Source organism: Melanerpes formicivorus, unplaced genomic scaffold, assembly GCF_026170545.1.
Source record: "Melanerpes formicivorus ecotype bairdi unplaced genomic scaffold, bMelFor1.0.p_v2 SCAF_10, whole genome shotgun sequence".
NCBI lineage: Eukaryota > Metazoa > Chordata > Aves > Piciformes > Picidae > Melanerpes > Melanerpes formicivorus.
Window position 1 is genome coordinate 20248000 of NW_027142362.1, and position 20126 is coordinate 20268125.

Below are 20126 nucleotides of genomic sequence, written 5' to 3' on the forward strand. Positions count from 1 at the left end.
GATCCCATGAATTGTAATTGTATCTGGGCTGGCTGTAAACATTCAGCCTTTGTCCTCAGGCCTCGGTACATGCTAGATGTGATGTCATCTCAGTGTGTCATGTCTTAGTGAGCAATTGCAGTAGCTTTCCAAGCTGTACAGTGTGATCTGGCTTGTGAAAGCTGCCCAAATCTAAGCTCTCGAGCCTCTGCCTCTTGTGCTGGTTTTTGTTTTGTTGTAGGAAAATGTCATGTAAGAGTGGTTACATAAAAGATCTCAAACCCTTAAGATGGGTGGCACCTAAACTAGATTATACAAAAGTCACTGTCAGCTGTGTAAAAGGCCCCAGATAATGGTGGGTTTAGCACTGAGAATCAATAGTAAAATAACTACTATTATAGGGCTCCTGTCATGAAATACTGTCTTCATATTTAGGAAGCTTGCATTTCTTGCATGACTCAAATCCATCTCTTCTCTCTATAGAATGCAAATATGGAAGCAAAAGCTGACTTAATTCTCTCAACACAATTAGCTTGTGTGAAGTTCAGTAGTTTGACCTTACAAACTGCAGGCTTAGCTTTTCATTGTGTGCTGTGGTGTTACAAACACATGAGCTTGTTTGTATCTCAGGATCAGAATGTTTGAAGCATGTGTGAATTTTGTATTTCAAAAGGGTGACTCATATCCACGTGGAACTCAGCTGTTCCAAAAATATGGATTACTTACAGATCCAGAGAAACCTAGTGCTGTTTCTGTTGTTAAGTTAAATGTATTTACAGGTAAGTCTGAAGAGTTAAAGCATTGCAACAAACGGGAAGCTTGAGCTTATATTATTAAGTATCTGCTGTGGAAAAAAATTGGAATATGCAATTAAGTATATGGATACTTCCAGTCCAGAAGTCCTACAATTTTCAGTCTTTTCTAGTAGAGATGAGCAGGCATGTGTTTAAGAAAAGCCTTTCTGATAAAAGCTACTATTCACAAGTTTCAAAAGCTAAAGCAGACAAAAAAATTGAATATTTAATGATTTTTAGGATCTAGTAATTCATATATTCTATACTAGTAATGCAGGAAGTATTGAGTTGTAGTGTGTTTTCTCATGTGCAACAGGAGTTCATGTCCTTGCAAAAAATAGAATGAATTGTCATGAGGGCAAAGAATGAGGAAGGAGTATCACTCAATGCAGAAGGCATCAGCACTTTCAGGTAGCCACTGTACTGTATCTAAACATCACAGATTTCATAATCAAGCAATACCACTGTCAGTCATGCCCCTGTCTGATGAAGAATTTGCTGTGAGTTCTTTGGAGACTTTTGTATAGGCCCCCCAGACCAGAATAGATGCTGATTGCAACGAACAAATGTCCTACTGTGACACTGCTCATTAAATCTTTATGGTGGAGAAAGGAGAAAAAGCTCAAAATACCTGTTAAGAGAATGTGCATATACAGGCCAAATGTTGACTGTATCTGGAGAATTTAAGTCATAGTGAGACTGAGGATTTTAAGAGGCAGATAGCCCAGTGAGTCTGGGAGGGGTTTGTGCTTGTTCTTTCCGTGTTCTGATGGGAGTGTTGGTGCCATCTGAAGTCACACTACCTGATTGAAAGAAGTCTTCAGGCAATAGGGCCATGGTTAGCAGTGTCTTTCTGATGCTTCCCCACTGTGCAGTATGACAGTCTTGAGGTAAAAATACTGCACGAGGGCAGAAGACTTTATAGGTAGGCTGCATGTTAATAAAAGGGGTGAGATGTTATCACTACAAAACCTGGAATATATTTAATGAATAGTGTTAGTTTGGGATCCTGGTGACAGCTGGGAGTTCAGCCTTGTTTCTCCAGCAGAGATAGTGTTTAATCTTTTGAATGTGTCTGAAGTTAAACTGAGGAGAAAATATGCTTTTCCAAGGTCTTTGTGGGGGAGGGAAAGCTAGGCCTTCTCTCTCAACCCACTACAGCTGCACCTTGGACCTTAGTTAAGAACAGATATTCCAAGGTCATTGCTTGTGCACGATGTACTTCAAAGAGAAGCTGGGAAACATACCAAGTGTCTTTGCATCATGATACTAGGAAAATCATGTATTTCTCTGAGGTTTCTTTAGCTATGATTTAAAATAAATCCAAACAACAAAACTTGAGGAGCGGGATTGAGCTTGTTTAAAGGTAAATGTATGCAAAGGCTTCAGTTTAGAGGTGGGAATTTCAGACCTCAAGCACTATAAGTTCCCTGGAGTATGCTGCTGGGTGGGAGCTGTGCTGTGATAGTCTGTTTTTCTGAAGTCCTTTATCTAGTCATATGGTTTCTTTTGAGTGTCAGCTCCCAGGTCAGGAAGTAAGCTTTATGTAATTAAAAGCCAATTCTAACATTCTTGTATTTTTTTTTTTTAGTTCAGTTTTCAAATGGCATAGTGTTTTGTATTCTGATAAATCCAGTATCTTCAAAAAGACCAGCTAGTTTTAAATTAGAAGGTCTAAAGTTGTATTTTGAGAGCTTACTAAGGCTGAGTTTACTTGAGAATCACTTAAAACCAGATGGTAACACTGACAGAGAGGTATGATATATTCCTTTTGTGAAGCTATTTGCTGCTGTCTCAAACTACAAAACAGAAAATACAAGATCAAGAGAGAATGTAAACTGTAAGTATGGTGCACATTTTGGAGTCACCTATTAGAGCAGCAGTAGGAACCTTGGCTCTTAAGTGCTGAAGAATGAAGCATGATTTATTACCTCTCAAATGAGAAATACACGTTTTTCCTTTTAAACTGCAATGAAGGTAATGAATTAAAATTTCCTCATATTATGTTGTATGTCCTGGGGATATGAAGATAATATCTGAACTGAGGTTTGGCAATTTGTCCTCAGCTACTAGAATTGGATTGAATGGGTAAGCAGTAGGGAAACCCACAAATAACTGAAAGAAACAAAAAAAAAAACCTCCAAATGTGTCAATAACATGAGGGGACACTTTAGAATTTAGAATAAACCAGGTTGGAAGAGACCTTCAAGATCGTGTCCAACCCATCAACCAATCCAACCCACCTAAACAACTAACCCATGGCACCAAGCACCCCATCAAGTCTCCTCCTGAACACCTTCAGTGATGGCGGCGACTCCACCTCCTCAGGCAGCCCATTCCAATGGGCAATCACTCTCTCTGTATAGAACTTCTTCCTAACATCCAACCTAAACCTCCCCTGGTGCAGCCTGAGACTGTGTCCTCTTGTTCTGGTACTGGGTGCCTGGGAGAAGAGACCAACCTCTGCCTGTCTACAACCTCCCTTCAGGTAGTTGTAGAGAGTGATAAGGTCACCACTGAGCCTCCTCTTCTCCTGGCTAAGCAATCCGAGCTCCCTCAGTCTCTCCTCATAGGGCTTGTGTTCCAAACCCCTCACCAACTTTGTTGCAGTTCTCTGGACTCATTCCAGCAAGTCAACCTCCTTCCTAAACTGAGGGGCAGAGTTCTGCGGAGTTGGAAGCTATGGTGCTTCACCCATCCTCAGTGTTACCAAACCTGTGTTAGGAAAAAGTGGAATTGCTTTTTGAAACATCTAATGTACAGGCAACAGACTTCTGTTTACCTTTCTGTAGCAGGAGCCTTTCAGCACCTTTTGAAGGGCTGCGTGCTGTGGCAGTGTAGTGAAAGAAAATTCTCTGGCTGTGTATTATATGAGTGGTTGTGGGCTGCATCTGTTCCATTTGTTGTATGTGCCCTAACCATGCCTGCTCCTGGAAAATTGAGTACACATTCCTGTGGACCCACTTGATCTGTCATTAGGATGTGTTTTGGCAACTGTACTGGGGGAAGAAAGTTACTTGGTAAGGTTTCTGGGTTGCACTGTGTGCAATATACTGAGGAATCTTTAAGCCGTGGAAAGACCTCTGTGATACAAAGATAAATTTGCCTGGTTTTGGCATCATGGTTTGCTCATTGACTTGTCTTCCAAGGCAGGAGATTTAAGCTATGTTGCTTCAGTCTGAGAGCCAGCACTGGAATGCTTTTTGAATAATCTTATCTGAGGAGGAAATGTGAAGACTCAAAAGTTTTTGCTTGTATTTGGAAGAATCTGTACCTCTTACGAAAAATGAGCATTGATAAGATTTATTCTTTGATGTGTCCTACTTGTGATTACCAACTGTAATGATCACTTGCTGTGCACTTTCAAAGTTCTCCCTCCTGCTATACCCACCCCCATGGTTTTAAACTTTTCAGCACTGTTTCTTATGCATATCCTTTGTCTGATCAAGATAGAAACAGGATGAAATACTAGAAAATCTAGTCGGCTGGATTTCTTTCATTTTTCTCTTGCATTGCTTAAAACTTGCTCTGTTAAAAGCTTCTGTGTTACCTAACTTAGAGATAAAAGGGGATGTTGATACTGTGTTGTGAAATTTTGGGGGTGAATGAGTTTCAAAAGCTTTATGGCTTTTCTAATGTGTTTGGTTTGTTTTTTCACAGGAGTCTTATCCCTCTTCATCACCAATATGGTTTGTAGAATCAGATGACCCAAACCTGACTTCAGTCTTAGAGCGTTTAGAAGATATTAAGAAGAGCAATACTCTGGTGAGCAAGTGTTTGGTTGTTTTGGGTGTTTATTTGGCTTTGGCTGTTAGCAAGTGTAGTGGGTTGAGGGAGAAGGCCTAGCTTCCCCTCCCCCACACAGAGGGGAAAAAACCACAGCTAACTCAAAATATTCAGCCAGTGTCCCAGCACTGTCCCTTTCTTAAAGGCATAACCTCAAACGGTCACAGCAAGCAATTGAATTGGTTCATCTGGGGGGTCGAGGGGCTTTGTGAACACAAGTTTATCTTCTAAGAACATATGAACCAAAAGTAATCCAGAACATTTGGGGTAAGGAGGACTTAAATGCTTGCTTTTTAAAAGAAGTTACATTTTAGTCCAAGTAATTGCATGGTTTAAACTACTCGGAAAAATAGTTAGGCAGTGAAATGCATGAGAACTTGAAATTACAGAACATAACAGCTCTTCTAGAGCTTTCTTTGCACAGATCAATTAGGAAGGCAAAAACTTGGTGCTCTCTGTATCTTCCTGAGGATATGGTATGATGGTAACTTATACAAAGAGTTCCTGGTTTCGTTAAAAAGACTTGACCTGCTAGCTTCAAATTCATCAGGACAGTCCTTAGGTAGTGATAAGTTTGAACAGTGTTGTGACTTTGGATAATTGTTTACAGAAAATCCTTTCACAGACTAAAGGTAGTTTTGGGTTTCAGAAAACTATCAGGCATTGTATGTTACTTAAGTGTCCTTTCTATATAGTGGTAGGAACTCTGTATGTAAAGATACAACATTAACTTCCCATTCTGTGCAGGAAAGTAAGTGTTCTTGAATATTACTTGGAGATAATTTTCAGTACATCTGCTTTGCTCTCCATAGAACTGTATTACAGCCTACTGCAGTCATGAATTTTTTTTTTCCTTTCACAGTCTGCCTTTATGGCTGTTAAGTAGCCCTTAAAGATGGCCTCTATCAGATTATTTTAACTTTGTTTTGTTGGGGTTTTTCTGTTGGTTTTTGTGTAGTGGAATGCATGCATGTGTGTAATGCATACATACAGAACAAATCAGTCTGCAGAATACTGCTTATTCCATGGATTATATGCTGCCCTTGGTATTTGCCTGCTTGGTGAAAAAATGGCATTTCTTTCCTCCTGAAATCACTAGCCTTTAATGTTTGCCAGGATGTTAATCAAGGATACTCAACCTTAAACAAATCTGTGTGAATGTCTTTTTCTTCAGAAATACTTAGGATGCATTAGACTTCTAGTAGAAATCATTTGAAAACAAGCAAGTGCAAGTCTTCATGGGCTTTGCTATAGTTAAACCCCCAAAAGCATTGCAGAGGAACACTAGTGTTTTTATATATCATGTTGAATATGGTTTCAGGAAACTTACCAGTTGTATATTTTCTTACAGCCTAAACTTTAGCCTTGTAATTTCTTGTCATTTGACATGGTAAGAGGAAAGCTGATTTACTACATTAAAACCATGTACACATTTCCTGGAAAATCTTCTGCAGCTATTACTTACCTTGGCATCAGTGTGGAACTAGGAAAATTTAAACACTAAACCATGGAAAGATTAAGAACATGATCAGTGTAGATAGCATTAGGTTTAGAGGCTTTGACTACTTGGCTATGCATATTGAACAAGGTCCAGTCATCAGATGAAGGGGCTACAGAATTGTTTGTGACCCCCAAGCATCTCCTGAATTCCTTCTTGGATCCTGAAAATCAGCATAACAAGACCTTGTAGGTAGTTGTAACTGACAGCTGCCTTCTAATGGTTGTGCCATGAAAGAGAGAAATCCTACTTCCATTTGGGTTGTCTGATTAATGTAATGGAAGTAATAGTTGCAAGTCTGATGTCTCAAACCTTACGTCGTGCATTATTACATATAACTACAGGTGATTTGGAGGCTGGTGCGTTAAAGACATGAAATTCAGATAGGTAGCTTTATTTCTCACACTCTCCAAACCTTGAGAGCATATTCAATTTGCATAGAAGATGGCAAAAGTGTAGAATTCCTGGAATAAGTATGTGTACAGCTGCTGTCCCAAAGCACGCTGCTGCTGTATTGGGAATTTAGATTTAGTCCCACATGATGGCATTACAAGAGCCAACATTCTTTCTTGAAAGCTACTAAAGCAGCAGCAACAAATTCTGTGTTAGAGGTCAGAGATGAAATGCAAGAAGCAGCTTTGCTTTACTTTCTGAAGCTGCTCAAGGCTGCTGAATGTCATAGAATCATAGAATCAACAAGGTTGGAAAAGACCTCAGAGGTCATCAAGTCCAACCTATCACCCAACACCTCCTGACAGGTAAACCATGGCTCGAAGTGCCACATCCAATCCTTTTTTGAACATCTCTAGTGATGGTGACTCCACCACCTCCCTGGGCAGCACATTCCAGTGGCCAATTACTCTTTCTGGGAAGACTATTAGAGATCTATTGGAGATCTATTAGACTATTAGAGATCTAATAGACTCGGAGGTCTATTCCAGCTTTGGTAATTCTGTGATTATGTGGACCTTAAAGATCTATTAGAATATTAGAGATTAGATTATTAGACTATTAGAGACTATTAGACATCCCTAGATTAGAACCCTACTCTACCAAGCTCACCCCTAAACCATATCCCCAAGCACTGCATCTAAATGACCTTTAAACAGATCCAGGGTTGGTGACTCATCCTGAAATATTGTCCCCACGTGTGTATGGTCAGTTACTCTCACAGGCTACCTAATAGCTAGGTAGTGATCCCACTCTTCCTTCTGTTTATCTTAGCCTACAACTACAGAAGGATACAAGAATATGATTAATTTCTTATATATATCCACACACACATGTATTTATATACGTACGTGTGTACACTTATATATGAACACATACAGAATAACTTGCACTGTATTTCTTAAGTCTCTGTTTCTTGTTAATCAGAAAACAAGGTGCTTCACAGTGAACCCAGCAGTATATTAATACCATTGAAGGTATCCTAAAATTGTTAACACTTTTGCATGGTATTAGAAAGATCTCCTTACGCATGAAAAGGCTTAATGTAGGACAGGTTCCAGAAAACTTGTTCTGAACATTTTTCAGATCTCTAAGATGTTAACAAAGGAAACACAATTCTAAGAGTTGTTGTTGTGTTCCAAACCAGCATGATGGAGTCTGTAAGAACTACCAGTCTGTAAGAACATACAGAATTCCTGAAGCACTAGCTAATGATTTTTGTCAGTTATAAACAATATCCATGTACATGTTTGTCATTGTATTTAGTCACTTGAGCGTTTGCCTTACGCAGGCTGTTTACATTGCTCTTTTAATGCAGCACTCGGGGGATTAATTCTAGTTGCTGTTTAGTTCTGCTTTCAGCAGTTTGTATTCTAAGGAACCTTAGTACACCAATATTTCACTTTTCTTCAGTAGCAGCATGGTCTGTGTCTTGATCATTCATTTTGCATTGGCCAGGCATGTGAACTTAGCCTGGAAATACACTTAAATTATTAATACCTGGCACAAATCATGATTGGCCTTGCTTAGAGCAGAGGGTTGGGTCAGATGACTCAGATGTGCCTTTCATGCCAAATTATCCCATGATTTTTCACAGATATGAGCAGAGCATGAGGGAAAACAGTGATGGTGATCCATGGCAATAGGATCAAGGGTATGAAATTAATTTCTTTGGAGGAAACAGCAATAAGGAAGGAGGGCTGTAGAGGTGGGATCAACTTCTCACTTTGCCACCACCTTTGCAGATCACAGAAAGTGATATCAAGTAAAGTAACATACCTATAAAAATGAGACTGCAGTTTGACAGTTGCATTAAGCTAACTCTGAAGTGTACACTGCTACTGGGGGGGTCCCTGCTCTCAGCTGCACATTCCTGCCTACCCCTTTATAGTTAAATTTGTCTTTAATATTTTGAAGCATATCAGAAATTGATCTGCCATGAAGCTTGTAAGGTGCTGTGTAGTTGTGTGCTGCCTGGTGCCAGTGCAACTGAGGAGGTGCAGGTGTGCTGCTGGAGGCAGTGAGACACCTTTTTCAGGCACAGCCACTGTGTAGTTTGGGCCAGGTTGTGCCCGCTTGTGTACTTTGTAGTGGTGTTATGTTCAGAAGGAAGCGAGAGAAGTTTAGTGTGTTGGGTCCTAGCTGCAAAGGTTTATTCTGTGTTTCAATTCAGGTGACAGACATCTCAGGAAGAGGATGGGGAATTGAGGAAACAGGACAGGAATAAAGTTTTTAACTTGTTTTCCCAGCCTTTACCGTATCTTTCTGTAGTGACATCTCATTGTGTTCATCTGCTTTTTCAAGCTTCGGACTAGCCAAATACTGATGGTCACCCTTTCCCCTGCCCCCATTTAGATGTTTTGAACACTTCACAACACATAAAATGAAATGAGTGTCTTGGCTTGCCTGGTTCTACATAGCTGCCTGAAAGAGATGACAAGTGCTGATACTGTGTGATTTATGCTCCAGTGCTCCATGAGGCAGTGTTACTTGTGCAAAGAAATATTCTCAGCGAAACATGTAGCCGTGCAAACAAGCATCTTGGACATACTGAGGATAATAGTTCTATGACCTGTGATACTATTGATCAGCTAACTTTTGATTAATCTGCTTTCTGCTTGGTAAATGATTTCCTGGCATTTCAGATGTGGAAGCTTTCAAATAAGGGTAGAGAAATGTGATTATCACAGAAAGCATCATCTGGCAACAGTAACTATCCCATCTCATGTACATACTGACAAGAAATGTGTTGCAGATTCAGCAGTTCCTGCTTTATTTTTTTTGTTCAGGATGACTGTTACAAATGATGCAGAAACAGCAAATGCGGTGTGATAGAGAATGTCGTAATTCCTGTAGCACAGGCTGGTGTGTCAGTTCATGGCCTCTGGATAAATAACAGTCCTGTTAAACAGGAACATTGAATTCTGCTGGAGAAGGAAAATTCACTGAAGCTTTCAGATAACATAAGGGCGACATTTGCTTATCACTGTTAGTGATTTGGGTTTGGAAATGAATCCTTAACCTTGGAGAGTGTAAGGGAAGAGCATTTGAACTGGACAAGAGCAAGGATTTAGACATGTAGAGTGGTTTTGGAGCAACTGGGTTTTTTCTTCATTGTGTATTTTAGGAAATAACGTATATAAATGGTGTTCAAGAGCTGTTATCCTTTCAGGATAACGTAGGGTGCTTGACCCCTGCAATCCCTCAGCTTCATACTGAGTATGATGTCTATGGAATGCAGTCCATTGTTGGTCAGTTTAGGGTTACACATCCTGTGTGATCCTCCCTACAGGCGCAGCCTTGTATACTGCACTTCTAATGTGGTGTGCAGGATGTAGCAGTGACCTTGGGCTGCATACCAGTCCTGGGTACTAACTCTAAACATGGAGCTTTATCACTGCTAGGAGCAGACACTACTGGGGAAAACTTCAGAAAGTGCAGCTATTTAGGAGAGGCTGAGCTGACAAGTAAAATTGTCATAAATAATTAGTCTTGTTGTAATTCAAACCAGTACACCTGCACAGTGTATAGCTTCTAGTGCCTCAATGGTGTGCCCTAGAACGGGAATCAGATGTGGAAAATCAGACTCTTCATCCTTGTTTTTTTGAAGACATGGTTCTTTAAGAAACTGCCTCATCTGATGGAATGTGACCATTTGATTATTCCCTAGTGATGTGGTTGAAACACCAATGTCTGCAGTGGATGATGCTGACAGAGTAGGTTGTTACTTTGCTTCTGGCTTTCTTCACTTGACATGAGGAGTTGAATGGGAGCCATCTTTAAACTGCTATGTCCTTGATTTCCCACCATGGGGAATTTATTACTGTGACTACAGAGTAAGAGCGGGACCTATAAAGTTTATTCCAGTGCATGCAGATTTAAAGGCTGTATACTGACTGAGTTTTCAGTACCAAGATGTGAAGAAAAATAAGATCTGTTTCTGTTCTTTGCTTTAAATAGATATTTCAATATTTTCTTTTTTTACAGCTTCTACAACAGCTGAAGCGATTAATATGTGACCTCTGCAGATTATATAATCTTCCTCAGCATCCAGATGTTGAAATGCTAGATCAGCCATTACCAGCTGGACAGGTAAATTGAGTTTGTCATTGAAAGGGGTGTATGTGATACCAGTGCTGTCTAATTCCCTCCTAAATACTACCCAGAACAATTACTGTGCACTCCTATTGCTTCCCACATTTAGTTTTATCTGAAATGTGAATGTAATTCAGTACCCTTTCAAGGGTTAAATCTTGGAGAGCTGAGCTCCAAGCACTGCTGGACTGATAAGAGGAGACAGTGTTGGCCTTGATGGCTTGTGAACTATGGGAACTCGGTGCAGCAGTGTGGTTGGAGGAGGGCAGATATTTGATTACGAATGGTTATTATGACCTGAGAGTGTAAGACTTCAGACATAGGAGATTGATGTAACAGAGTCCCTGGTTCCTGTTGTAAACTGCTTTTGTGTTGTATTAGTTTAATAAAGGAGAATTTTGCATAATGAAGTGGACACCTGGCTGGCACCAGGCTGTGTCCTGTCTCTTAATTGTGCCAACCGTTCACTTTTTCTTGTAGACCATGTGTATTACAGCCTGCACTTGCATGAACTATTCCTCTCAATCCCTTGCAGTCTTGGGATATCAAGACCATATGCTACTTTGGGTATGGAGTATCTGAGGTGCCTTGTTTATATTTTGTGCACTTGACAAATGAAGCGTTGTGAAATGTTCTGGTTAACTAAAATACTTTGTGCCGATAAACTGAACTGGTAACTGACAGTAACACTTCTGTGTTGTAGTTTTCATAAGGTTATGGTCTCTTCCTTTGCTTATGTGTTAAGATGACATGATTTCTAAAAACTTTTCTAGCATAACAGATGGTTTTCCTGTGGTGACAGTACTATAGTAATGAGAAATAACTTGCTTAATTTTGGTTATGTGCCAAATTGTTATCCTATAGGTCTTTTTTTCTCAGACACCCATGTAGCCATGTACAAGGCCATAGGCCTGTAATACCAGGGAGTGACTTCTTTAAACAGTCTTCCTTGTGCTCTGAAAGTCAAAACCAAACTCATGAAGGTTTCTTAGCCACAGATGATAGATAATCTATAAGTTAAATAAGAGTGGTACTAGTAAGTCAGACCAGAGATCCTTGTAGTTCCCTGCATATCTACAGCAGTAACATTCCTTCTTCGCCAAAGGAGTAAGCAGCACACAAGCATATTGGAGTGGTGGCCAGAGTATTGTGCAGCTCAGGCTTCCCAATCTCAAAGTAGTATCCTGAAATAGAAAGCCATGAAAAATTAACTCAGTGTGGTGTTTTGGTATTTTATCATATAATCTAATAGCAATGGCTATATGATGATAGTAGTTGTTGCATAGACATTCTAGGTAGTGAGATAAAAATCCATTAAGTTTTAGAGGTCTGAAGTTTGGCTTTTGTCCTTTTCAGGGGTCTAGGATCTATGTGGATTCTAGTCAGAGCTATGATCTGATTTTCATGGGTCAGAGATTATGAGTTATAACCTGCTTGACGTGTTCATTGCATTTGTCACTGTCTCAGAATCAGATATCTTTATCTGAATCTTAAGCTTCCACTTAAAACTTAATGTGAACCTAGTTGCAACATTGTTCATCTTTGCTTCATGCAAAAGTCTCTTCACGGGCATACACAGAGATGCTTTCCTGGAGTATTTTTCACATTAAACCAGTCTTTTGCAGACCTTGTGAAGTGTACCTGTCATACATACTGCCTTCTCTGTGATAGTGGACTTGCTGGTTTTGAAAAAAAACTTAAGCAATTTATGCAGAAACTTTGCTGTTGTATTACAGAATGGAACAACAGAAGAAGTTACATCAGAGGAAGAGGAGGAAGAAGATATGGGTGAAGTATGTGTATATATGAGATTGATGTTCTCTTCTAGCTTTCTGACATTTTACTCTATAGTGGCTGGCTAATTATTAAGCCCATCTGTAAAAAGTAATTTCCCTGGAGTTGAATAGAAGATGTGTATGTTTACTTTAATATCATCTTTCACTTCAGCCACAGAACTAGTGAAGTTTTCTTCTTAAACCTAGATCTCAGCTGTGAGGTACTTGGATACAGAGAACTGGACATCTGTTTGTGTTTAATCAAACAGTTCATAATGTTATGTGCCAAATCAGTAAGTTTACATTGTTCCAAGCAGCATATGAACTGGCTCTGATTGAAAGTCCCTCCCAAATTGAAGCAGACTGGCTAAGAATAAATCATTTTGCTGGTTCATGAAACAGGTGAGCTAGTTTTTAACTATAATATGTTGAAGGAAATGGAAGGACAGCTGAAATGGACATGCTGAACTTTAAGGGTTTTATGTCATTGTGTAGCAGCACATTTTTTTGTTACTGTGTGAGAGCCACCCCTTTCAATTCTACATTGTATCAGTAGCTCCAACATACTTACTTTTTAAGCCTTTAGAAATCACCACATTGTAGAACTGTTCAGTCTACTTCAGATTCAGGTTTTTTTGATGACAAAGGTGTGTAGTAAGATTGAACAACTCCTTTCTGAGTAAAAAGTCTGTTACCCATGTCTTTAATTTGAAGCAGCCTTTCTTAATGTATTTACCCTGCTCCAGACCACATTTGTTTGAGCCAGGGTTTCTGGAAAGATAGTTTGTACGTTTCCTTATCCTGCTGCCACAAAACTCTAGTTGCATGCAGACTTGCATGGAGCCTTTTTCACTCTGCATTATTTCTGACCAAAAAGAGTGTCATCTCTGTCATTATGTATAGGCTGTCAGATGACATTGTGTGGCACTGTTACTTCAACTGGTGATTTAGTCAAGTTTCTAGATTGAAAAGGAGCTTATGATTCTTCTTAGTGCTAGATCATTATTTTGAGAAACACAAGCATTTTGAAGAATACTCAGTTTGAAATCTGTTCCATTTGGAGGAAACAGTGCTCTCAAAGGCAGCACACAGGTCTGTTTCTTACTATGTGAGACATCCCTGGACTGGCATGCATGGCCAAGTTTTCCTGCCATGCAAACAGATGGTGCATAAAGAGTCTCCACAGACCTGGTGGAGCAGAGCATATTGGAGTTCATCTCATAGTGTATAGTCATAACTTGCTTGTGTACTTGCTCTAGTGTTTCCATTTCCATCTCAAGGTATTTACATCCTTCCCTTCTCCACAAATAGCACTTGAATCACCTTACAAGCAGGTATCCTCACTTCAGAGTGTTCTTTTGCAATAGGATGACCTATCTCAGAATAAAGAGTGGAAGATTTTTCCAGTGTCTTGATCTGGAACTCATAACTGAAATTGCTGGCTTGTGTGATCAGAATACTTTGCCACATCATTTTGTCTCCTTAGTTTCAAAATGGCTGTATCCACTCTTCAGCTGAAATGTTCACCTTGAATTAAGTACATGTAGCTTTCTAATGTTTAACTTTCTTGAAGAGCTGCTGTAGCACTGCCAGATGTGTTAATCATTGTTTAGAGAACTGTAATACAGCTAGGATTCAAACTGAAAAAAGAAGCATCTTGGAAATGTCCTAACTTTAGGTACTTTTGGATTCTCAAGCCCTGTTCAGAATACCTAACTTCCTGGGTTTTACTTACTTAAATGGGCTAATGTGCTATAGCCACAGCTTCTTGCAGAGGTTTTATCATGCTTGTTTCAGTTACCAGACAGGTTGTGAATTTGTCCTGTTTGTATTGAGAGGCTTTCTACATTTCCAGTGAATATTGCTGGCTGAGACTGAAGTTAGAGCAAACTAGAAATGGCATCCAACAATCACTGTGTGCTGTGCAGCATGTAACTGTGTCTCTAAATGAGGTTGGAAAGGGTTTTGTTTAACAAAGAGCTGTTTACAGGGAAATTTCCTGTATTTTCTAGGACATTGAAGATCTGGATCACTATGATATGAAGGAGGAAGAACCTGTTGATGGGAAGAAATCTGAGGATGAAGGCATTGAAAAAGAGAATCTTGCAATCTTGGAAAAAATCAGAAAAAATCAAAGGCAAGATCACTTAAATGTGAGTTAATTTTTGTTTTTTCCTTGTGATACTTCTGTCTTTGAAGCAGAAATCTGCTACCTAACTAACTGCAATTGTAATGTTAAAGTTAATACCCCTCAGTATACTAATGAGCCAAACGGAGTATGACTTGTTCAACTCTCCACCCAAATCATGTTAAATGCCACTTAGAAGGTACACTCAGCTGAGGCTGGGGTGTGAAATGCACAAGAGGAACACAGGGAAAGACAGTATGTGAACAGTCAGTGGGCTGTGCTGCTTTTCCTGCACCCAACAAAGGACAACTTTCTTGGTAAGAATCGTGCCTTCAGTAGGTGGTTTAACTTTTGTTGCATTCCTATTATGTATTAGAGCTATTGCAAAGGTTTGCATCTCCAGCTTTGTCAGCTATGACCCAGGATTTATTACCCTGAGATCATCTTGCAGGTAGTTCATTTATTGCCATTGATCCTGAATCTGTGGTATCTGTCACCCTAATAAATCATTGGATTACTTTAACTTCTTGAACCTGTGTCAGGGCAAAATTTATTGGGTCACTGGAAGAGGGGCAAAAGTTTTTGTCAAATAGTTCTAGTAGGAGTCCTGGGCTCTGAGACAGGCAGACCCTGGGATCTTACCTGTAACACAGCAAGCTCACGTGAAAATAACAAATCCATATATAAAACCAACTGCATTAAAAGTCATGGGTGACTTAACACAGTGCACAGAGGAATTTGTACTTGAAACCCAATTTATATGTGAGTTTGTTTTTCAGTAATACCTGCACAACCTGGAAATTACTGGAAGTTGGTGGAACTTTTTGCCAGGCCTAAAGCAAGGAGCCTTCAGCACCTCTGCAGCTTTATTATCACATTTTAAGTGATCCTGCCAGCAGACAGCTGTAAAAAATTAAAATTATTCTCCAGAGGCTTAGAAATATTTTGTCACATGCCAAGTTGCAGAGAAGCTTCTGTTTCTTAAAGGTGCATGTAAGAGAATGATGATGTAATACAACCTTGATTCTATTTAGCTTGGCTTTTAAAGAAACCAAAGCTTGTTTCACAGAAGCGTAAAATGTGAAGCATGAAACTGCTTCATTTCCAATTTCAACCAAAAGTGAGGTTTCTAAAGTTTTCATCTCACCTGTATAGAAAGAAGAGGCTTGAATAAGCACCTGCTACTGTGTGGGCTAATAAGGGTGTTTTTTGTTCATTTGTTGCTTGGAGAGTCAGCATATGTGTAGGTCATGTCCAGGCACAAGATGTGCTGTTTCTCATTGAGCTAATAGTTGAGGATGTGAGTGGTATTTAGGTAATTCAGAGGTACTTGTAAGCTTTTAGGTAAGGAATAAAGTTTAGGATTGGTCTGTAGTGATCTGGACTTTTGCCCAAGGAACCTGCTCTGTTCTGGTTCTTGTACTGGAAAAATCACGGAAGTATGTATTATCTAACAAGCATAAATTGCAGTTAGACAACCACAACGAAACAAACCAACTGGAAAAAAAAATCCAAATGCCAAACCTGATCTGCATTTCAGTATTTAAAAGCAGGTAAACAAGATGCTGTGGAGTTAATTCTGTTTTAAGGCTTGACTAACCATAAAGGAAGTAGTCAGTTTCTGTTTAGAATTTGAGAAGATTGCTATTACTGTTTTTATAGCTCAGATATAACGATGAAGGCTCCTTAATTGTTAAAAACAAGTCTTCTGAATTCTTCCTTGGTGTGAAAAGCCTCCTAAAACTGCAGGTTTTCTTTTGCTATGTGTTCTTTCCCATTTGGTAAATAGTGCCTTTACTTTTGCATTTTCCTTTCACATCTAGAGGAGCTGAAATGAACACTAGCTAAAAAAACCACTGCTGCTTTTGTTTGACAACAGCAGATTCAACTTACATAATAGCCGTTTCTCATGCCAGGACACTCTTGTTGATGCTGGTGCATAAACAAGGTCAGCTGAGTACAGGGAACAGGGTATTCAACTGCTGCTGAGGAGCTGTGGTATTTTTGTCTCACCAGAAATAGCTGCACTTCTTAAATAACTTCTTGAAGGACGTGTGAGGGTTTGCTCTGAAGTGCTTGGAGTGAGAACTGTAGCTGCACTACTGACCTAGGAAAGAGCTAACCTACTAGCACTTAAATGCCTCTTTCTTCTGCCAAAACATGGGACTTTTAATAGAACGTGCTAAGTATGCTCCAGGATAGCAGTTTGTTCAGTAGCCTGACGTGAAGTAAAATTCTAATTTGTAAGGCAACTTGCTGTGAAGGGCTGTAAAGGCCAGTGTGAATTTCACAAATGAAAATGTGGTGGCTAAGCATAACCTGGTGTTCACACAAAGGACTTGGCTCTATTTGCTGTGTTCTGTTTTTTACAGCAGAATGTAGAACAGAGGCATGCCATATACATGCTTTTTGTTAGAAAAGGGAACACGAAGTATAATATAGTGCCCAATGCAACCAGAAGCCTTTGCAGTTCCTCTACATGCTTTTTGGCTCAAATCCATGGATTATCTTCTGTCACCTTGGCTGAAATGCAAGTGGAGGTTACAGATCATGCTAACAGTTTTTCCATAGGGAAGGGATGAGTGTAATTCCTGTATATTCTTAACAGGTTAAAGACACTTTGCTGCTCATAGGGTTTGTGTGAATTTTTTTTACACCAGGGAAGAATACACATCTGCTAATTTTGTGAACAAGGTCTCTTCTTTGGCAGCGTCTCTAATCCTATTCTTAAGGCATTAAGAAATAAATTTGGCTTGTGGTACAGAATGTAACTTGGAATTAATCCTCCTCTTAACATTGTAATAACTTTCAAGAGCAGCTTGCTTACTGGGAGTAAAAAAGGTCTTTGAGCTGGAATCATTAACTTCAAATATTTAACAACTTGCTGCTGCTTGCTCTTCAAAGATCTTTCCCCATACAGTCATCGTAGGGATTAATGCATTTCTTATTGAGATAAAGCTATTTGCTTTTTCCATTTCCTGCTGAGGAACTTAGGCACTTTCCTTTAGAAGTCTCAAATGTTTGCACTTTCATCTTCAGGTTTTATGAAGTACTAGGTGTCACTTCCCTTTTTCAGTTTAATCCTTCAAGTAAGTGTAATTCACAGAAGTGAAGTCAGACTTCTGCACAGAATTATTTCAATAATGAATGGAATTCAGGAATGAATGGATCTCTGCATAAATACTGAGGAAGTTCAGTGGCAACAGAGCAAACTTCTATTCTTTAGCCTTGTTTGGGTAGTGAGATGTTTTACTGTAGGGTTTTGATATGTGACTCTTGTTCTGATCAGATAGAAAGCAATCTGGTCTTTGGTTTTGAAACAGCAGTGGATTGTACCTCTATCTCAGATCAGACTAGGGTTGTGTTTTGGGGGTTGAAGAGGGAGGAGAAAGTGAAAAGCTGATGCTGTAAAACTCTTGTATTTCTGGAGACTTTTTGCAGCAGTTGGTATGTTGGCCACAGATGTTTACCTCCTGTAGCAGGGACTTCTTCAGCCTACCTGCTCCTTGTTCTGGAGAACCACAAGTGTGCTTATGCAGGACAGGGGGATCAAGTGGTACTTTTCTGTGTCTGTTTGATGACTTAAATCACTTGAGGCTTGTCTGGCAGCTCCGTAAACTTCTTCAGTTTACAAATCAGATGGCTACACCTTTTGTTCTTGGCATCAACCCGATGTGACACATACCTGTCAGATCCCATTGATTGTTTATAGCCTGAACTGCATCAGAAATCTTGATCTACCTAGAGAAAGGGGATTTTATCTCCCTTGGAGGAATAAGTCCCACTTTTTCAGAAGGGTACTCATTTATATCTGAATTCAGTCTGAAACTAACTTGCATACATCAAGTTACTGAAAGTTAAAGATTTCAGTACCATTATAGTAAAAACTGAACTTAGTGCTTTACTGTATCATACAGTGGTGTGATGCAAGTAGTAGTCTCTTCTAAACTGCACTTTAACAGTACTTATTAAACCAAAAATGACACCAAAAGAAACTTTGCTTCAAAGAATTGGTGTTTGGTATTAAGGTTGCCAACAGGTACAGGAGTCTCTCTGCAGGTGTCCTCTTCAACTTCCTCTAAGGGTAGTTCAAAGTATGTAAAGTAAGCTCCTGTGCTAAACTTCTTATGTTAAGCTCCTAGCCCCTCTCTCTTGATCATGGATTACTGGTTTGCAGTCTATTGACTCTTTAGAGTAGCAGTCTAACTATATTTAGTGCTACTATATAAGGAGTAAGCAGGCCAAATAGAAACTTCTAGGAAAAAAGCCTAACAAGCACTGTTATAGGCAGTCTGCAGAGGTTAACTTTTTTCTTTTTAATGCCATTTCAGTTTCTCAGCAGTTATAATGGCACTGAGGAATATGTGGTGCATTGTAAAATCACTATAGTACAGTTGTTACTCATTTTTTGTATGCAAAACTGAGCTTCCAATATGTACAGGAATTTAGTATGGAAAATGAGTGGAAATTAAAATGCAGTGAGGAAAACTCCTTTTCTTCAGGACGTGTGTGAGAATCTAAACTGCTTTTAAAATTGTCTGTATTTAGAGGCTGATACATTCTGTGGGAAAAAAATTTCCTTCTTTCAGTAAGAAATACAGCAGATGAGGCAAGGGTATTGCACAACTTTGTACGGAAGAAAGCTAAAGTCTTGATGCTTCTATAATTTTTTTCCCTCCAGCCTCCACCTCTTCATGAGTCTCAACCTTAATACTCACATTACAGGTCTGAAGGAGCACAACAGTTTTATAGGCAATGGTTGTTTCACACTGTTGTGTGAAATGGTGAAGGTAGTGATTTCTTTTTCAGCTAATTTGCAACTAGTGGATAGAAATAGTAGTGCTTTGCAAATAATATGTAAACAAGGTTGTTTTCTATAAAACTTTGTTCACTGGCACTTAAAGGAAGAGAGATCCTGTCTTTGTCTGCAACTGCTGTATAGACAGAGGCTTCAGCAAAAAGAAAAATACCTTATCTGGATCCCCATCTTTATGTCGCTTTTGTTTAATTGGATGAAAGAAGTTGCCTTTTATTTGCATATTGAATTAAAAAGTTCATTCTTCATAGTGGTACATTAAAAAAGACTGGAATTTCAGTAATCTGCATAATTAAATCCAAGGGAATATGAAAATAGCCTAAAAGACTAGTCTACAGATTATAGTGTGAAGTTGAGCAAATTGTGATGCTGCTGAAAGAGAAGACAAAGGAGAAGGTCAAGGCTTTAGCGTCAGGTAACTACTCCTGATACTTAATCCTTATTAACAAATAATTTGATTTTACAGTTGAGACCTCATAGAATGTATATCATCATGCTGATTTCAGGCAAACAAGGCTGACATTTCAGGTACTAGGCAATGGTCATAGCTGCTTCATATTCCTCTGGAAATACTTCTGATGCTTCTGTCCAAGAAGAATTTGTAGATGATGATAGTATTGGAAAGGGACCAGAAGAAACAAATCGTTCCATATTTTTAGATGGAGTAGAAAAACAGATCTACAGATTTATCATTCAGTGCTTCATGCAAAGAGACTGAACTTAACTTTATTCTAGGTGGGGTTTTCTCATGTTTGGGGTACAGATGTTGGGTATGTCATCCTCCTCTACCCTCTGCTCCCAAAAG

The 20126-nt window shown here is 39.3% G+C and overlaps 1 protein-coding gene across 1 annotated transcript in view; it reads left to right on the top strand.

Annotated features, from left to right (window-relative positions):
- Positions 1-20126, top strand: part of UBE2Q2 (ubiquitin conjugating enzyme E2 Q2) — a 49093-nt gene that overhangs the window by 13415 nt on the left and 15552 nt on the right. Inside the window, exons 2-5 of the mRNA XM_068144116.1 lie at positions 4434-4538; positions 10495-10599; positions 12339-12395; positions 14390-14530. Coding sequence (XP_068000217.1) covers positions 4434-4538; positions 10495-10599; positions 12339-12395; positions 14390-14530 — 408 coding nt within the window. The remainder of the gene's footprint in view (positions 1-4433; positions 4539-10494; positions 10600-12338; positions 12396-14389; positions 14531-20126) is intronic.